General features: G+C 40.7%; 1 protein-coding gene across 1 annotated transcript in view; it reads right to left on the bottom strand.

Moving 5' to 3' along the window:
• The window catches only part of LOC136714165 (NACHT, LRR and PYD domains-containing protein 3), a 36,261-nt gene that overhangs the window by 4,892 nt on the left and 12,667 nt on the right, over nucleotides 1–18,702 (bottom strand). Inside the window, exons 4-7 of the mRNA XM_066691489.1 lie at nucleotides 15,324–15,497; nucleotides 10,121–10,294; nucleotides 6,776–6,949; nucleotides 6,356–6,402 (exon numbers count right to left, since the gene is read on the bottom strand). Of these exons, the coding sequence (XP_066547586.1) occupies nucleotides 6,356–6,402; nucleotides 6,776–6,949; nucleotides 10,121–10,294; nucleotides 15,324–15,497 (569 nt within the window). The remainder of the gene's footprint in view (nucleotides 1–6,355; nucleotides 6,403–6,775; nucleotides 6,950–10,120; nucleotides 10,295–15,323; nucleotides 15,498–18,702) is intronic.

The raw sequence follows: 18,702 nt of genomic DNA, 5'->3' as shown, positions 1-18,702 counted from the left end.
TAGAGGAGAGAGAGACAGGAAATGGAAGACAGTGAGGGAGATAATAATAATGGAAACTGCAGCTGGATGAAAACCCCCCGACACACAATGAGAGACAGAATTGTGGTGTATCTGGGGATTTGAGTCTGTTGTGTGCTCAGTAGGTGTACAGCATTTAGGTTAATAACATTATTATTATTTGATACATTGTATAACATTCTATTTTTGTCATTGTGTGGGGGTGTCTTCAGTCCCAGGGACTTGAATGGGGAAAGAGGCTGAACTTGCCTTTTTGGACATGTAGATGAAGCTGAAATAAACACTATTCTTGAGTCTCCTACTGGGGATACAGGCTCTGTTGTTGTTACAGTAGTAGGTGGAGGAATTACTGCTGCAGTGTAACTTTCCAGTTATTTAATTTGTCTTTGTATCTTGTCAGATCCTGTCAGTCCAATCCAATGTACAAATAGGAATGGCCAAACATTAACTCAGCACTTTGAATTTGTCTGTATCTGTCCTGTGTGTATCTGTGTACAGTAATGTGAGACATTAAATATCTTTTGCACTGTTCTGCTGCACTGTAAATGCTTGGTCAAAACTTGCCACACTGTTTAAGCTCTTCTGAATTGGACTGGGACAGTGGGGGGTATGAGGAGAAAGAGAGACCTGCACTGTATCTTTGTCTGCTCACATTACCCATGTAGTCATGCCAGGGAAAAACTGGGAGAAGAGAGAGGGACAGATGGACTGAGACTGCAGAGACAGAGAAGGAGGAGAGGGTTAGGGTTAGACAGACACAGAGGACAGGGGGAGGGAAGAGAGGTAAGGTAGTGTCATGCCCACAGCTTCATTCCCACGTCCTCCACTAGATGCCACCCCAGTCCCAGTTTCCCCTTCTGCTCTCCTTGCCTTTTTTCCTCATTATTGAATAATTACCTTAACCTATCTCCTGTTTCTCTGCCCATCACCTCTGTGTGTTTAAACCCCATCCAGCTATACCTTTATCGCAAAGTCTTGTCTGCATTTAGCAACATTTCTGAGCCTGTATTCTGATTAGTGTTTTGACTAATAGAGTTTACTGACCCTTGCCTGTTTTATGAGACCACGTTTTCCGGATTCCCTGTGTTATTCTTTCTGCCCGATCGACCAACCCCACGCCTGATGTAACGACAACGCTTTCTTGTTTTGCCTGCATTGCCCTGTTCACCAGTATTTGACCCACACCCATTATTGACCTGCCTTTTGCCCGCACACGAGTTCTCCAGTCCCCTGGCTGTTCCTGTGACCCAAGTTAGGGGTCAAGAAAAGCTAAAAACAAGAAAACAGAGAGTTGAGAATAATTTGAGTCTGAGAGGAGAGGGATAATGGAGAATAATTACAATTTTTAATCTTAAAAATGAAACATGTAGAACACCTGTCTACACGCTGGTGAAGAAAAGAACAGGAGAGAGAGAGAAAGGAGAGAGGGAGAGAGGAGATGAAAGGACAGAAGAAAAGAGTGGGTTTGGGAGGAGGGAAGGAAGAGCGTAGCTATAGGGAGAGGGAAAGCGAGGAAAGAGGGAGAATGAGGCAGAGAGGGTAATATTAATAAAACTAATAATAATGTCAGTGTGACAGATGGCTCCTGTCAGGGCTGGGGGCTGGGAGTCTGTGGTTGGATTGTATATACAGACCAGTGACAAATTAAAGGGAAAACCTGAATAAATGAGTGGAGGAACACAACGAATGCAGATTCCTCCAAACAAGTGTACTACATGATACAATTAAGCAATTAACATCCTATCATGCTCTGTGGCATGTATAAAATGCTGAGGAGGCACAGTTGACCTCGATTTTGGATCAAGACGGCAAGAGGAAAGAATCTACATGACTTTTAAAGAAGGGTCATTATTGGGGCACGAATGGCAGGAGCTTCAGTCACACAGACGCTCAACTGGCTAGTGCTCTGGACAAGTGGGCGAGTGCATGTGTGGTGACACCAAGAGAACAGTACACGCCTGACTGTTGGACCCCTAAAGTGAGGGGGTCCGGAGGCTCTGTTATGCTGTGGGCGGCATTTTCCTGGCATGGTTTGGGTCCACTTGTCCTCTTAGAGGGAAGGGTCACTGCAAATCATTACAAAGTAATTCTGAGTGATCACCTTTATCCTATGGTGAAACATTTATAATCCTCGCATGGTCTCTTCCAGGATGACAATGCCCCCATCCACAGGGCACGAGGGCTCACTTAATGGTTTGATGAGTATGACATTGATTTGAATCATATGCTATGGCCTTCACAGTCACCAGATCTCAGCCCAATTGAACACCTATGGGAGATTTTGGACCAACGTGTTAGACAGCGCTCTCCACCACCATCATCAAAACGCCAAATCGGGGAAGATCTTTTGGAAGAATGGTGTTCATCCCTCCAGTAGAGTCCAGAAACTCGTAGAATCTGTGCCAAGAGCATTGAAGCCAACAGGGAGCAAGCATGACCAAGTCAATAGAGGGGTGAACCTATATTGTGTGTGTGTGTGTGTATTTGCTTGAAAGGACATTGTGTTGCCCAGAAACCTTGTATACGTATTTTACTATATTTGAATGCAATATAAGAGGATGTAATTGTTATTACTATTTATTTGTTTAGCTATGACACCTAGTAATGGTAGAGCTCATGGGAGGAGCAACAGAACCTGAACTGGATATAAGCTCAGCACAGAGCTCATTCAATGAGAGAGTGCGGATAGGACAAGATCCTCAGTGTGTTTCAAAGTTAATTTGCAAATATATCGTGATTAGTGGATTATCTAGTTTAAAATAATTGTTTATTGTTTTTTTAATTGTTAGTTGTTTTTTTGTGATCACGACCTGTTGTTAGAGTTACTTTTACACTGACGACTTGGATATCCTTACACAGAGGTAAGACACCTCTCTAATTACTCATCTTGCACAGAAGGCGTCCACAAGAGCTGAACTTCCGACAGGAGTCTGAATTACAGAACTACACCATTAGTCACACAGTGCTGTGGTTAATATTATGGATATCAATCAGTTAGAATACAGTGTCTGACAAATAACAGTGTAGTGACAGTCCTGGTACAAGGTTCCTGCAGGTTAAGGATGTGGCAAAATAATGACTTTTCATAGTTATAATTAATGACTTTTTAATGACCTGGATCAAAGTGTTCTAGGATTATAATAGTTACATTGACAAAGTCCATATACTTTGATGAACTTCCGACAATCGGTGGAATTCTGCAGATCTGCGCAGATCTGCGGAAATCTGCGCTACAAGAATGCGAGCAATGGCTTCCTCACAGAGACGTTCTGCATGGAAATACTTTGCAGGGCTCTACAGTGCGAGCATTTTACTCGCATTTGCGATTACAAATGTTGTGCGAATGTGAAATTCACAGTTTCACCATACAATATTTGAACTCTATAAGGACATACTACATTGACATGATTATTATAACGATATTTTACACTGATTGTTATTACAGTTGCAAATGTGGGAAATGTAGTTCGGTTGTGGATTGTCGCAATTAACCGAGAAGGCAACGAAAACTACAAGTCCTGTGTATTACGTTTATGACAGTGTTGCAGCGATTCATTTGGCACGATATGCCTCGTCATTAAAACACACTTGCAGATACAATAGTATACTCGGGGACAGCGGGGCTGCAACAATTTACAAATAACGTCGATAATTAAAATCGACTAAAATCTGAATATAATGAATCGTCGATTAAAACTTGAGAGATGGCGGAGGCAGCAGCTACACCCGTGGGAAGTATAGGAGCAGTTTACACTGAATTGACACTGAAGACAGTTTGAAGACAGCTGCACTCACATGGCGAGAGAGAGACGCGCTGCACCGCGATGGCAGGATGGAGACTCGGCCGCTGCAGGCCGCTGCCTCTGGACCCGACAAGCTGTCTGTCAAAGACGGCACATTGGATGCATTTAAACCGCAGAAAGCACTCCGCCTTTCCCGTTACTTGAACTCGTGTGCGTCCGCAAATGAAGCCCGTTTCTTTCTTTACCTCCTCAACTCCATTATTATTATACATTTGATCTATTATACCCAGGCGCTACACTCAGGCAACAGTCAAAACAGACAGATACAACACAGCAGTGCAGTACACACACAACAAAGCAAGCAAGAAATCAAGCAGCTAGGTTAGCCAACAAAGCAAAGCAAACAATACAAATTCAGAAAAGATTATTTTAAAACTTGTAACTAACAGAGATCCGAACTTTTTTTTTTTTTCAAAAAGTGATTTTAAAGACATTTAAATGTGTAGTGTGCTCAGAGCCTCTGGCGGTGCCGTGCGGTGCGTTGCACAGCCGTGGTGCATTATGCTATGTGATAAAACTAGTGCCATACATATTGAATTCAAAATATAAATATAGCCTATATCATAAATGAAAAAATAAATGGAAAACGTTTGAGTTTCGTTTTGAGTTTGCAACGACGCTGCTTTGTATGCGTGTATTTACACAGGGGCGGGCAGGGGGGCAGGGGTGCCCATTTTCTTTCCGCTGCCCTTTTTGTGCCCTATATGACCCGACTGGCACCCCCCCACCCGCACTTTTTGGTTTGAGACACTGCCCCCCACGAGGTTCCACTGTACAGCACTGTATTTAAATGTCTTGCACGTTGTTGCATATTTCACTTTAGCATTAAATATGAACCATTTATGATGGTGATGATGTACCACTATTTTTTAAAATTAATTAATTTTTTGTGTGCCCCTGCTTTGACAAAGTAAATGAAAACACTGTGAAGTGTATAATATGTGCAGTGCAATTAATATACCACAAATCTATAACTGTATGTTAACCCACCTGAAAGCCAAACACCCTTCTGTGACACTAGCAATAACAGAAAAGTGCAACAGGTTAAGGTTATCAATGGTTTGGTCCCTGTATGTTTGTATACTTTGGTGATAAAAAATAGCAACACATATCATTTACAGTCTAGTGATACTGATAGTCTGGTTGTCCTGAGGTTGCGTACATGCAAGGGAGAACTGTCTTTTGCACATCGGCTATCAAAGATTTCTCAAAGGAATTATTTTCCCAACACTCTGAAGAGAGAATCTGATGGACTATCCTTATCTGGTTTTAAACATGTCATCATGCAATTACTTAACACGACATGCTTCTGCATTGTAAAAAGCTCAACTGATTTAATGATCATTTTAGTGTACCACACATTAATTAATGTGTTGACTGTTGGTGTCCCAGGACCTCCTTGTAAATGAGGCCTTGGTCTCAATGTGTACATTTCCTGGTGAAATAAATACAATTAACAAACACATTGATATTATTAAGCTACACACACAGCCAGCTATTGCTATTTATTTTGTATTCACTGGAACTTGAACTCATAGGTATGTTTCTGAATGCCGTCTATATGTTGAGTGTGGTTTGGAAATGTGGAAAGTAAATTGTTTAGTTAAGTAGATTGTATAAATTAGCTAGATAGATAGGTCTAATACATTTTGTATTTCACTGTTATGACCGGAAAACATTGCCACAAGGAAGCAAATATTAAGATATTTTTGTATCAGCTCACATTGCTAAGCTATTATTGAGTTAAAATGTAATTAATACAAGTTGAAAAAGAAAAACATATTGGTCTGTCAGTTTCAGCTGTAATTGTTAAATATTCCTTCATAAACAAATAGTCCTTTATAGTTAATTTGAAGATGTGACAATATCAGGAAACCATAATAATGCGAGAATCCATGAAATTTGACAGGTCTGCTTATTGCTGCTGTAATTATGCCATTTCCATAAATTTCTGATAGGAAGGTATTTTTACATCGACTAATGTTTATTTTACAAAGTTGTTGTGTCAGATAAGTATTCATCAATTACAAAGTATTAATTTATGGAGAAATGATTTGTGATAGAGACATGCTCTGTTTTAGCTGCATAGCATTGTGTAGAACATAGGCATGGTATTGACCATTGGAAATTATGTTACTGTGGTCTGTTATCGCTTATAAACATTGACTTTTAATGACAACATCATTCATTTTAATGACTTTTAAGGGCTTTAAAAATAATTTGACATGTAATTACTTTTAAAGGCATGCAGGAACCCAGTGGTAAACACCACTGGACTGTATGTGTTCAGCCATGGAGACAGAGATGAAGGAGAGGAATGGTAGAGGAGACAAGGAGCTGAGAGAGGAGGACAGAGGGAGAGACAGAGAAGAGAAGAGTGAGGGCAGATGGTGAGAGAGAAAGTTCAAATTTACTTTTCATCCCAATCTATTCCCATTCTCTTGCCCTTTTCTCATTGTCTCTCTCAGTCTATTTTTCTCTTTCTGAATTAGTATTTTGGGATGGATTTGATTCCTCAGTCCAAACAGACTTACATTTCCGAGGCCCTGGTTTGATCCTGTTCTCTCCACTGTGGTTGACTCTGTAAGAAATAAAAATATGTAATATGATTTCATGACATTTTCTGGTCTGACGCGGTGAAACACAGGACAAAGGAATGAAATACCGACTATGATGCATACTTTTCATTTCTATAGTGTGATAATTTTCATTCTGTCAGTATGATGGATTTATCAAGACTAAACCACAGAGCAGCTCTGGGACTCCCACTTCCAGTCTGTCTGTTAAGAGACAGCGAATGATATTACACAAACACAGAGCTGTGACAGACAACAGGTGTGAGGAGGACTAATGAGAGGAGAGGGAGAGACAGGGTGAGAGCAGGGGAGAGGAGCATAGCTGAGAAACCACAGTCAGAGGATGAATATTCACACAGTCACACAGCCTCTACTTACAGCAGTTTCTCTAGTTTACACTTGGGATCCTCCAGTCCAGCAGAGAGCAGCGTCACTCCTGAGTCCCCTGGGTGATTGTAGCTCAGATCCAGCTCTCTCAGAGTAGAGGGGTTTGAGCGCAGAGCTGAGGCCAGGGCTGCACAGCCTTCCTCTGTGACTTGACAACCTGACAGCCTGTGGGGAGAAGGAGACACTCTCTCATTCGCTCAGCTCTGCAGTCACCACACATCACTCAGACTGTCTGGCAGGAAAGACTGTGGAGATTTATCTCCGATCATGAGATTATCTTGAACATGTTTACTGACTATTTACTGATGACTCTTCAGTTCTCTGTCTTCACTCTCAGTCTGGTCTGGCTGTCCCTACATTAGGTTCAGTAGTCTAGCTACACTGTGTCCAGCTGGAATCATCACTACAGTCACCTGCCAGCACTGAGGATTAAGGGAAATGGTATTAAGGCTCAATTGTGTTGCAAATGTAAGAGCAGCTTGTATTTCTATCATGCTGGCCTAACTACTCTCACATTAAGGGAAATCTCAAATGGACAACAAAAATTGACTCAAATGTGCATGCAGATTTGAAGCAGTTCAGATCAACAGCAGGAACTAATAAAATAAAAAAAAAATATATATATAACCCTGTAGTATGACCCTGGACACATCAGGAATTAAATAAATACTGCCAGTCTCTTCTCACTGTGGATCAACACTGCGGTGCAGCACCACAAATATATATATATATATATATACACACACACACATGTATATACACAGCAGAGTCATCCCCAGGATTGTCTGTAAGTGCAAACATTTCTGGGGGGTGGACAACTTCGGGTATAATATGAGATTTAAATTTTCTCGTCAGCCAATCGGAAGCAGTAGTTCCATATCGTAGATACCAAAATGGCAGCCTGGGTCTTGAAATCTTAATGTAAACACTGAAAATGGTGATCGGTAGGGCTGTTAATAATTACTATATTCGGATAAAAAGTTTGCAAAAACACTGATTTATTAAAATGCTTTATTGCAAAATTCTTCTTGTTTTTCAACATAAAAATAATTGCCTTAGTGTTTCTTAAGCAAATGGCAGAGAGGTTTGGTGTGAGTGTTAACCAGTCAAAAAGCTTTTAAAACAAGCAGGTTTTTTCTCGTCGGAGATAGGAAAAATGGTGGTGGGCTGAAAGTACTCACTACATGAGAATGCTTTTAAGGGAGTCAAATGAGGGATGTTTTGAACATTTCACTGCTTCTGAGAACAATAAAACTTAATTAAGCAATTGTTTTAGTATTGTAAACTTTTAATTGGGCACATTGTTCAGTATTGTTGACAGGTATGACAGCAGAAGAGGGGGAGACAGAAGTTTATCACGAGAATGTAAATGCGAGGTGAAGGTACAGATTAAGAAGTTTCTAGTTTATTTCAGCTGGTTAAACTCAATGTCAGAATCCCCTTTTCAACACAAATTACAGAATTAACACAAAAGAAAAATGCTAAGATTAAGAAATACACAGAAGTAATAGTCTTGAGATGTATTCAACACAGCAAACCCGACCATCCGATTTCTCAGCAGAGAAGAAAGATCACATCTGCACCAAGTCGAACACACGTGTTTAAAATCAATGCAAAGTAAGCAATGTACTTATTATTGTTATGATTAAATATTACTGGTAGTAATAATGACAACAACAAGAATAAGTACATTTAAAGATGCTTTTATATTTATTTAACACAGCTCAACCCGACCAGCCGATTTGTTTAGTTTTTGTTGTTTTGCCTGTAGTTCTTATGTGTTTCTAGACAGGTGCGCTCCTTGCAAAACTGATGACATCTCTTGAAGGTTAATTTTGAAAACAATGTTGTGAGAATAAAAAGGTGTCTGTATAAACTAGGTTTCTTTGCTAATGCACATTTCTGTATTCTTTCCAAAAATAGTTATAGAATGAATGAAAAACTGCAGTCTTACATTTCTTGTGATGTATAGGTTTCATATGATCATTATAGTTATTGATGTAAAATTAAGTAATTTGCTGCGCTATATCAAGCGCTGTGATTTGTGTGAGAGCGCTGTAATCCTGAGGAGTAGAGTGGTCGCTGTGAGTTCAGTACTCTGAGGGTTAAAACAGTAACTGACTATTTGAATGGTTTGACTGTTATTGTGTACTGTTATAACACGAGTTAAAACACAGCACCAATAGACCTAAATGTTATGTCACATTAAAAGGGAGTGAGAGCAGAAATACAATGGCAGTGTGCACAACGGGAGAAATATTACGTTTACCCTTGGTTGTTTTGTGAGGGAATTTGGGCAGCCATGTTTGGTGAGGATAAGGAGGCTATTACAGAGGCAATTTTTCTCAGGGTTTTTATGCAGCTTCAAATACCAAAATGCTCACAGTAGGCCACAGATATTTATCTCTGTTTGGAGAGTACATTCTTTGTATCTGTATTTATTTTGCTCTACGGTATGTATGATTTTGAATGACCCTTTCCCCTTATTTCCCTTATATGGGGAAATGGTTTGGTCTAAGGCAAGGGTCATTGAAGGAAAGGGTATATCAGGAAGATGAATGTGGTCGGTAGAACAGAGCTGTTGAGGGAGCTGGCAGTCATGAGTGCTGGAGCCCCAACATTTATCCTGTTTTAGGGTTTTGTTTTGTTTTTTAGTTCCATCAAAGATCATAATACTTAACACCTAACACGCGGCCTACCACAGCTAATAACACAACTACCACAATATTGCATCAATGCCACGTAGATCTCATCCAACTTTCAATAACTTTACCTTCAACAATAAAACTACATGATTCAGGCAAACCTACAGTTGTTCCAATAAACGCCAAGAATAGAGTGTATTAATAACATCCAACATTATTACAGGTTCAGGTCCCCTGATCAGTGAGCCAAGGTTGATCCAAAAAGCTATTCAATATTACACCTTACTGGTATTTTCAGATAACAATTTAAATACAGTAATGTTTAAATTATATTCAGTAATATTAACTCGTATATAATACTTAATTGAAGGGCAATTGATAACATTTCAAATGGTGTTTTAGATAAACGACAAACTAAATTTGAATAGAAATGAATTCCATGTAAATATGAATAGTCTTGAGGACATATTGGTCATTTCAGTTGTCTAGCGGTGTCTGTAGGATAGTACAGCACAACAGAGAGGTCTGGATTGACCATATGTTCAAAATGTGTCTGTTTCCAGGGCAGAAATGCACACAGACTCAAGATTATATTATACTGAATAAAATAAAAACTGCACAGAGTGGTCTCTATGAATGACATATTGAGCTTCTTGACTTGCTCCTCAGTGCACAGCGCAGTGTTCCTCACCCCAGTCTCTGTAGTTTACAGTTGGGATCCTGCAGCCCAGCAGAGAGCAGCTTCACTCCTGAATCCCCCAGGTCGTTGCCACTCAGCTCCAGCTCTCTCAGCTGGGAGTGGTCTGCCCTGAGAGCTGAGGCCAGAGCTGCACACGACCGCTCTGTGAGATTACAGCTGCCCAGCCTGTGGAGAGAGAGAACATAGGGACATCTGCTTACAAAAACTGTTTTATTAATTTAAAACACAGTAAATTACATTAAGAACACATGTATTAATCTATGTGTAAAGATTCTGAAAATTAAATCAGAAAATTCAGGTTTAAATCATTCAGGGTCTGTGGAAACAAAAATGAATGCTGACCCAGAATACAGTATAAAATGATTGTAATGAATGAGATGATATCAGTTCCTCCTCCACCTCTATCTGAATGCTCCTCTGTCTCTTCTCTGCCTCTGACTCCACAGCCAGTAAGAGCACTGCGCTGAGTGCCAGCTGTGTCCAATAGGCTGGATGAGCCGATGCCTTTGTCAGCTGTTACCGGGAGCCCTCGGGGGAGAGGGGCTGGAAGTCAGCTGTGGAGAACTTGGGTCTCTGAACACAAGCGACTGTGGCAGCTCAGGTGCTGCAGGTTCAGGGTGTGAGCTGCTCCATCTGGATTAAATCCTCCTATTAGTGTGACAGAGGCGCTGTGGGGAGTCTGGGTTGGCTGTGCTAAACAGTGTGTCTTTGGCAGCATGTGTAGGACACATCTATTTTCCCTTTGTCCCTCCTGAAGGAGCACATAAGGCAATGCAGTGATCTGTGCCCGTATGCATAAAACAGTACAATTACTACTCTCTCAGAGTAGGAGGTAGAAGTAAGTCATAATGTCTCTTACACCTACTTTTAGCTGGGAGGATCCAATCATAGGAAAAACTTTTAGCAAATGTACACGACAGTTTAGGTTAGAATATGGCTCATTTTGATCTATTTTCTTCATTTTAAGGGAATATAACGTGAGATCACATGTAGACAAACAAGTGAAAAGACAACTATACAACTCAGCCCTTTATTTGTTAATCATTTCACACAAAATAAGTGTTTCCCCCTCATTCCTTCATTACAAGGACGTTAAGGTGCTACATGGAATTTAAATGCTAGATTAATTTCACATTCATAATCAAAATCATAAAATATACATAAAACATCTTAAATTGAACAATTGTTTTGGAGATAATTGTATGCAGTGGTGGGGAAATCAATAAACTGTAGGTCGATCTCTGGCCTGTTAATGCCATTATGGTCTGATGGGAAATTCTGCTTATTGAAGGCTGTGATGATGCACCCAAATCCTCACTTCATTATTGCACTTTCCCTGTGGCCAGACACCGCAACATTGTCACACCTGTACAGTGAGGGAAAAAAGTATTTGATCCCCTGCTGATTTTGTAATTTTGCCCACTGACAAAGAAATGATCAGTCTATAATTTTAATGGTAGGTGTATTTTAACAGTGAGAGACAGAATAACAACAAAAAAATTCAGAAAAACGCATTTCAAAAAAGTTATTAATTGATTTGCATGTTAATGAGGGAAAAAAGTATTTGACCCCTTCGACTTAGTACTTGGTGGCAAAACCCTTGTTGGCAATCACAGAGGTCAGATGTTTCTTGTACTTGGCCACCAGGTTTGCACACATCTCAGGAGGGATTTTGTCCCACTCCTCTTTGCAGATCCTCTCCAAGTCATTAAGGTTTCGAGGCTGACGTTTGGCAACTCGAACCTTCAGCTTCCTCCACAGATTTTCTATGGGATTAAGGTCTGGAGACTGGCTAGGCCACTCCAGGACCTAATGTGCTTCTTCTTGAGCCACTCCTTTGTTGCATTGGCTGTGTGTTTTGGGTCATTGTCATGCTGGAATACCCATCCACGACCCATTTTCAATTCCCTGGCTGAGGGAAGGAGGTTCTCACCCAAGATTTGACGGTACATGGCCCTGTCCATCGTCCCTTTGATGCGGTGCAGTTGTCCTGTCCCCTTAACAGAAAAACACCCCCAAAACAATGTTTCCACTTCCATGTTTGACGGTGGGGATGGTGTTCTTGGGGTCATTCCTCCTCCTCCAAACACGGCGAGTTGAGTTGATGCCAAAGAGCTCGATTTTGGTCTCATCTGACCACAACACTTTCCCCAGTTCTCCTCTGAATCATTCAGATGTTCATTAGCAAACTTCAGACGGGCCTGTACATGTGCTTTCTTGAGCAGGGGGACCTTGCGGGCGCTGCAGGATTTCAGTCCTTCATGGCATAGTGTGTTACCAATTGTTTTCTTGGTGACTATGGTCCCAGCTGCCTTGAGATCATTAACAAGATCCTCCCGTGTAGTTCTGGGCTGATTCCTCACCGTCCTCATGATCATTGCAACTCCACGAGGTGAGATCTTGCATGGAGCCCCAGACCGAGGGAGACTGACAGTTATTTTGTGTTTCTTCCATTTGCGAATAATCGCACCAACTGTTGTCACCTTCTCACCAAGCTGCTTGGCGATGGTCTTGTAGCCCATTCCAGCCTTGTGTAGGTCTACAATCTTGTCCCTGACATCCTTGGACAGCTCTTTGGTCTTGGCCATGGTGGAGAGTTTGGAATCTGATTGATTGATTGCTTCTGTGGATAGGTGTCTTTTATACAGGTAACGAGCTGAGATTAGGAGCACCTAATCTCAGCTCGTTACCTGTATAAAAGACACCTGGGAGCCAGAAATCTTGGTGATTAATAGGGGATCAAATAATTATTTCCCTCATTAACATGCAAGCTCACCAAGCTGCTTGGCGATGGTCTTGTAGCCCATTCCAGCCTTGTGTAGGTCTACAATCTTGTCCCTGACATGCTTGGACAGCTCTTTGGTCTTGGCCATGGTGGAGAGTTTGGAATCTGATTGATTGATTGCTTCTGTGGATAGGTGTCTTTTATACAGGTAACGAGCTGAGATTAGGAGCTCCTAATCTCAGCTCGTTACCTGTATAAAAGACACCTGGGAGCCAGAAATCTTGGTGATTAATAGGGGATCAAATAATTATTTCCCTCATTAACATGCAAATCAAATCATAACTTTTTTTGAAATGCGTTTTTCTGGATTTTGTTGTTGTTATTCTGTCTCTCACTTGTTAAAATACACCTATCATTAAAATTATAGACTGATCATTTATTTGTCAGTGGGCAAACGTACAAAATCAGCAGGGGATCAAATACTTTTTTCCCCTCACTGCATCTCTGCTGACAGTGCTGCATTTCTGGCAGTGGCGGACGAAACTGCATTGCTGACTTGTTCAGTAACAAACAATATAAATTTCTGTTCAGTCTATATCGCCGTAATAACTATTCATCCTCGCACCGCTGTAACATCTCTCCTTTCACTGAAGCTGCACTGATGCCGTTTTCTTATTGCTGCTTTCTCCAACTCCTAACTAGATAGTGGACCTCGTGAGGTCTCCGAAATATTGGTCGAGTTAGGATTATTTTTAATTCTAAAGGATCTTTATGAATAGCTTTAACTTCTAAAAGTAAAAGTAGCAGCAAATTGATGTCACTCAGATATTCCAGGCACTTTGGACTGATTTCTCACTCTCAGATGCTTTATGAATACGAGCACAGAGTTCAGTACTTTGTCAAGCCCAAGTTGGGGTGTAAGAAGGAGAAGAAGAATAAATGTAATTAAGCATTTCCTCTAGGTCTCTCCTCTGGGTAGTTCAGCTTCATCATCATTGTGCTCATCAGCAGCCTGACCCTGACTGTGTAACATAATTTGTCTGGAGATTGTCAGTTATTCTAAGGTACAGCATATTTCTCTACTATGGAGTATTCTCTCTAGGGGTGTAACAATTCACTGATTCAAATCAATGCGCCAGTCCAGCTGTTTGAGATACGACAGCACCGATTCAAATTCCCCAATCCGGTCCATATTTATTAACGAACCGGTCAAATATCGATCCGCTCGTCACAAACTGGCCAACAAACCGATACAGCAATTGCACATCAGATCATAATGTGCATTATTTTCACTCACAAGTCTTTGGCGTCTCCTATAATGATACTTTTGAACAGGTGTTCTGACAAACTGAGCTACTTCTCAGAATGAGCTGCCTAGCGAAAGTATGCATGCGCAGTGAACACGCCCATAAATCTGTTGGTAATAATTATGTACATTTAAAATAAATTTTGACCGTATTATTTCATAGTGATTTGCTATTTACACATAGATGACAAGATGAGCTACATAGGGTTTGAAAGCTTCTAATACAGTAGTAGTGTTGAAAAACAGAGGGTATCCCATTCTGATAGGTTCCTTCTGTCCGACAGGATGAGCTACCTCGGATTTTAAGTTGACAGCTCATCCTGATAGGGAAGCTCAGTTTGTCAGAACACCTGCAGCAATACAGTGTTGGGGGTGGGTTAAGCCATGTGATTTGTGCAGATCAAAGATCAGAGACACCAGTCTGTCTTGCTTTGCATGTGTATGATTGGCATGTGAAGAAGTACAAGGTGGGTTTACAAAGAAATTGGATGGTGTTGCCGAAAACTAATCTAAACTAATATTTGGATCTTCATACTGATGTATTGCAGAATAAATAACGAATTGCAACATAAAGCAACTTTACAAATATGCATTTAGTAAGTTTATATTTATGGAAAAAAACTTAATCTGAACCATCTCCTTTTTAATCATAAAACGTTTGTAACTGGGATTAAAACAAAAACACCCCATATAAATCACACGAGTGGCTGCTCGGCTCTGCGCTGTGAGTCTCTGGTTCGCGCAGCGTCTTCGCATTGGAATCACTGGAATCAGACTGAGAACTCGGGCAAGAAGAATCAAAGATGGATAGGCACGTCTCCTATTTCATGCTAATAGCAAAAACTTATTATTATTATTTTTTTTTTTTACAGTGTCTACTATTCACCCCCCAAAAAATGATGTGAATTTATTTAAAATGTATTTCTAAATCCAACCACTTTGAATTGAACCGAATCTCATCAAATCAAATTGCATCGCATCGAACTGACTCAAAGCTGAATTGAATCATATCAAATCATTCATTTTTCTAAACGTATCTTTCCTGTATCCTATCGAATCGTCAGAGAGGGAAAAGATACACACCCCTAATTCTCTCCATGGGAGCCTATCTCCCCTAACAGCCTGTAGTTGAAACATCACACAATCACACAGCCTCTACTTACAGCAGTTTCTCTAGTTTACAGTTGGGATCCCTCAGTCCGGCAGAGAGCAGCGTCACTCCTGAGTCCCCTGGGCGATTGGAGCTCAGATCCAGCTCTCTCAGAGTTGAGGGGTTTGAACAGAGAGCTGAGGTCAGGGCTGCACAGCCTTCCTCTGTGATCCCACAGCCTGACAGCCTGGAGAGGAAAGGAGACACATTGGTTATCATGTATTTTTACTAGACCTTTAGAAACATTCATGATGTGTGTTTGTACTAACAGCAGCTGAGCGTCACACTCCCTCCCCAATGCCCCTCCCTCTCAGCCTGTTTTAAAATCATTAAAAAAACTTCAAATAGCTGTGTAACACTGTCAACAGCAGAGTCCCATGCAGCCATAGTCCCAGCAGAGGCTGAGTGTAGTCAAGCTGTGGATCTTTCTAAAATAATAATATCACAAAAGTAATCAAGCCATATAGAAGAGAATGAAACAGACAGTTCACCCATCCCTTCAGAATAGTTTTCTTGGCCACCGTCATCCCTGCCAGGAGCAGCTTCCTGGAATGTGATGTTAAGACTAATTTGGAATCATCAGCCAGTAGGAGGACTTCAGCAGAGAGAATTCTACACTAAATTCTACATTTTGTTTGCCTTTTTAATTGCTTCCCCACATTGTTTGGATGGGGAGAGTGAGGAGTCCATGTAGACTTGTAGGTCTCTCATGCTTTACTTCTGTTCCTCCCATAGTGTAATTACAGTGGTCATTTCTATTATCCGCATGTAATACCTTGCACTTGTCCACATTGAATTTGAATATTATCTAAGTCCCTTTGACTAAACTGTGCTGCCGAGATTGTATCTCCTGAGCCACGTATTTTAGTATCATCTGAAAAATGTACAAGTTTGCTATCTCAGAGTTCAGATCATTAATATAGATTACAGAAATTACAGGTCCTAATACTGATCCCCGTAGAGCTCCACTAACAACCTCACTCCAGTTAGAAGCAACTCCTCTAATCGACACCCTCTGTTTCCTATACATCAACCAGTTCATAATCCATCTACTTACATTACCCTGAATGCCTACAGCTTCCAATTTGAGGATCAGTCTTTGGTGTGGAACCTTATCAAAAGCTTTCTGAAAATCTAAGTATATCATATTTAAAAAATTCAAAAATTCTAATAAATTAGTAAGACATGATCTGCCTTGTCTAAACCCATGTTGACTATCACCAAGAATATGGTTTTAATAAAGTTGCTCCAGGATGTATGCAGGTGAGACTGATTGGTCTGTAATTTCCTGGCTCAGTTTTGTCCCCTTTCTTGTGGATTGGTATGACATTTGCCATCGTCCAGTCAGTTGGCACACCCCCTGTTCTAAGTGTCATTTGGAATATTTAAGTTAGCGGCCTATAAATAATTTTCCTCATTTCTTGGGAATATAACATCTGGCCCAGGTGATTTGTTTGTTTTTAATTATTCTAGTCCCTGTAGTACCTCCTCCTCAATTATCCTGACTGGACGTTAACCGTTGGCATGTTATATATTTTTTCTTTTGTAGAAACCTCTGTGAAATACTCATTTACAACATTTGCCACATCTTGTTTGTTTTCTAAGATACTTCAATTTTTGCCATTTATCTGTTTCAATTCCTCCTTTATTGACCTCTTGCTGTTGTAGTGTTGAAAAAAGCTCTTTGCTTTAGTTTTAGCTCCAAGAGCTATTTTCTATTTCACTCTTTGCTTTCCTGATCCCTTTCTTAACATCTCATTGGAGTTTGTGTTTTGTTTTGACTCCATTCCTTTTGTATGCGCTATTGTCAGGGCTGACAAACAGAAATAACCAGAGGTGTTACCCAGTTTCCATTGGCCACGTTCAGCTGTACCTCAGCGTGGCCGGGCCGTAGCTGTGCACCTAAACTACACCTGGCAGCGTTTCCACTCAGTGTCGGGTCCAGCTGCCCTAGGAAGAGACTGTGATACACGAAAGGTCAAACCACATCTGGGACCCTCGGCATTCTGGGATTTAGTGTTTTAAACTGGAGGCTGAAATACCGCTACCAAAGTGCAATAAACTTTGGGCTGAAATGTTTTTATGATATCTAACACACTTATAGTATAAGTTATACAAGATATTTGAAAGTAGAAACTGGGACACATTAAAAAATATATAAAACAAATTACATTTCATTTATTTTGTTTACCAGCACATCGTAAATAACCGTGTTACTTCTCCCTGTATCATGATCCGATTAAAATTGACAATACAACTTAATTTAAGGTTGTAGGGTTTGTATTTCTGCAGTCGGTAAAGCGTCTATATTTGGCTTACAATTGACATATAGTTATAGCGATAATGAGGGATTACAAATACAATTAAAATACGATTCTTCACGCGATTGATCACATAAAAACTAGCCTCTGTTTAAAACATTTTAATACACAGTTTTAAGGGGGAAGCTAAAAACCGTGCCATTTAAATAATTTTTTGAGAATTTACAAGACATTGGGACATTTAATTTAAATCCAGGACGAATATTTCATATTTGCATGTATTTATAACAAAAGCAATGTATTTCGTCACGGCACATTGTATAGTCCTGCAGTCCTTTCTCTGGCAGGATTTTCGCGATCTTTTCAAACACTCGTAAATGTTTTTCTGTGCCAAGCAATTAATCCTGTGTGGCACTTTTCCACCGTGCATTAATATCTGCTCCAGATTAATAATTTTCCCAAGGTAAACACACATAGTCCTTTTTCGGAAAAGTTTGTAGCACATCTCTTGCATCGAGAGTGTCCGCCATTACTGTAGTTACAATGTCAGAATGCAGACATGCTGCGTCAGGACGTCACAGTACGTGCCTCGGACCAGTTAGGGACTCAGCTGATATACGAAACTGCGCTCCTGAAACTAGTCCAGCACAGGCGGAGGTGCAGCTGAGCCCTAGTGGAAACCCCCCGGCCCGGTACGGCCACGCTGAGGTGCAGCTAAATATATCACAGGTGCATCAGAGGAAGGCAGTGGTGAGTGGATGGAAGGGCTGGACCAATGAGAGACTGGGAATGCTAGGACATGCGCACACAGTGGTGAGGAATGGAATGTCTGGAGTGCTGTTCAAATTTCAGGAGATGATGACCTGGTGGCGAGTGGGAGAAGTGTGGGGTGCATGACATTGGGTGAGTGCATAACAACTATACAACATTTTCTTTCTCCTAATATTTTTTTGCATACTTCTATGATACCTTTTTGGCCACTGTTTTTTGGTCCTCAGTTTGCTAAGTTTTGGTACAAATTTCTCCTGTGCTTCTAATAGTATATTCTTGAAAGATAACCATCCATTCTCAACAGAATCTGTATCCAGTGTGCCCCAGTCTAACTCTTCTAAGTACCGCCTCATACCTTCA

The sequence above is a fragment of the Amia ocellicauda genome, chromosome 18 (genome assembly GCF_036373705.1).
Source record: "Amia ocellicauda isolate fAmiCal2 chromosome 18, fAmiCal2.hap1, whole genome shotgun sequence".
Lineage (NCBI taxonomy): Eukaryota > Metazoa > Chordata > Actinopteri > Amiiformes > Amiidae > Amia > Amia ocellicauda.
The sequence above is the reverse complement of the archived record's forward strand: the minus strand, read 5'-3'. Positions and strand labels throughout refer to the sequence as shown.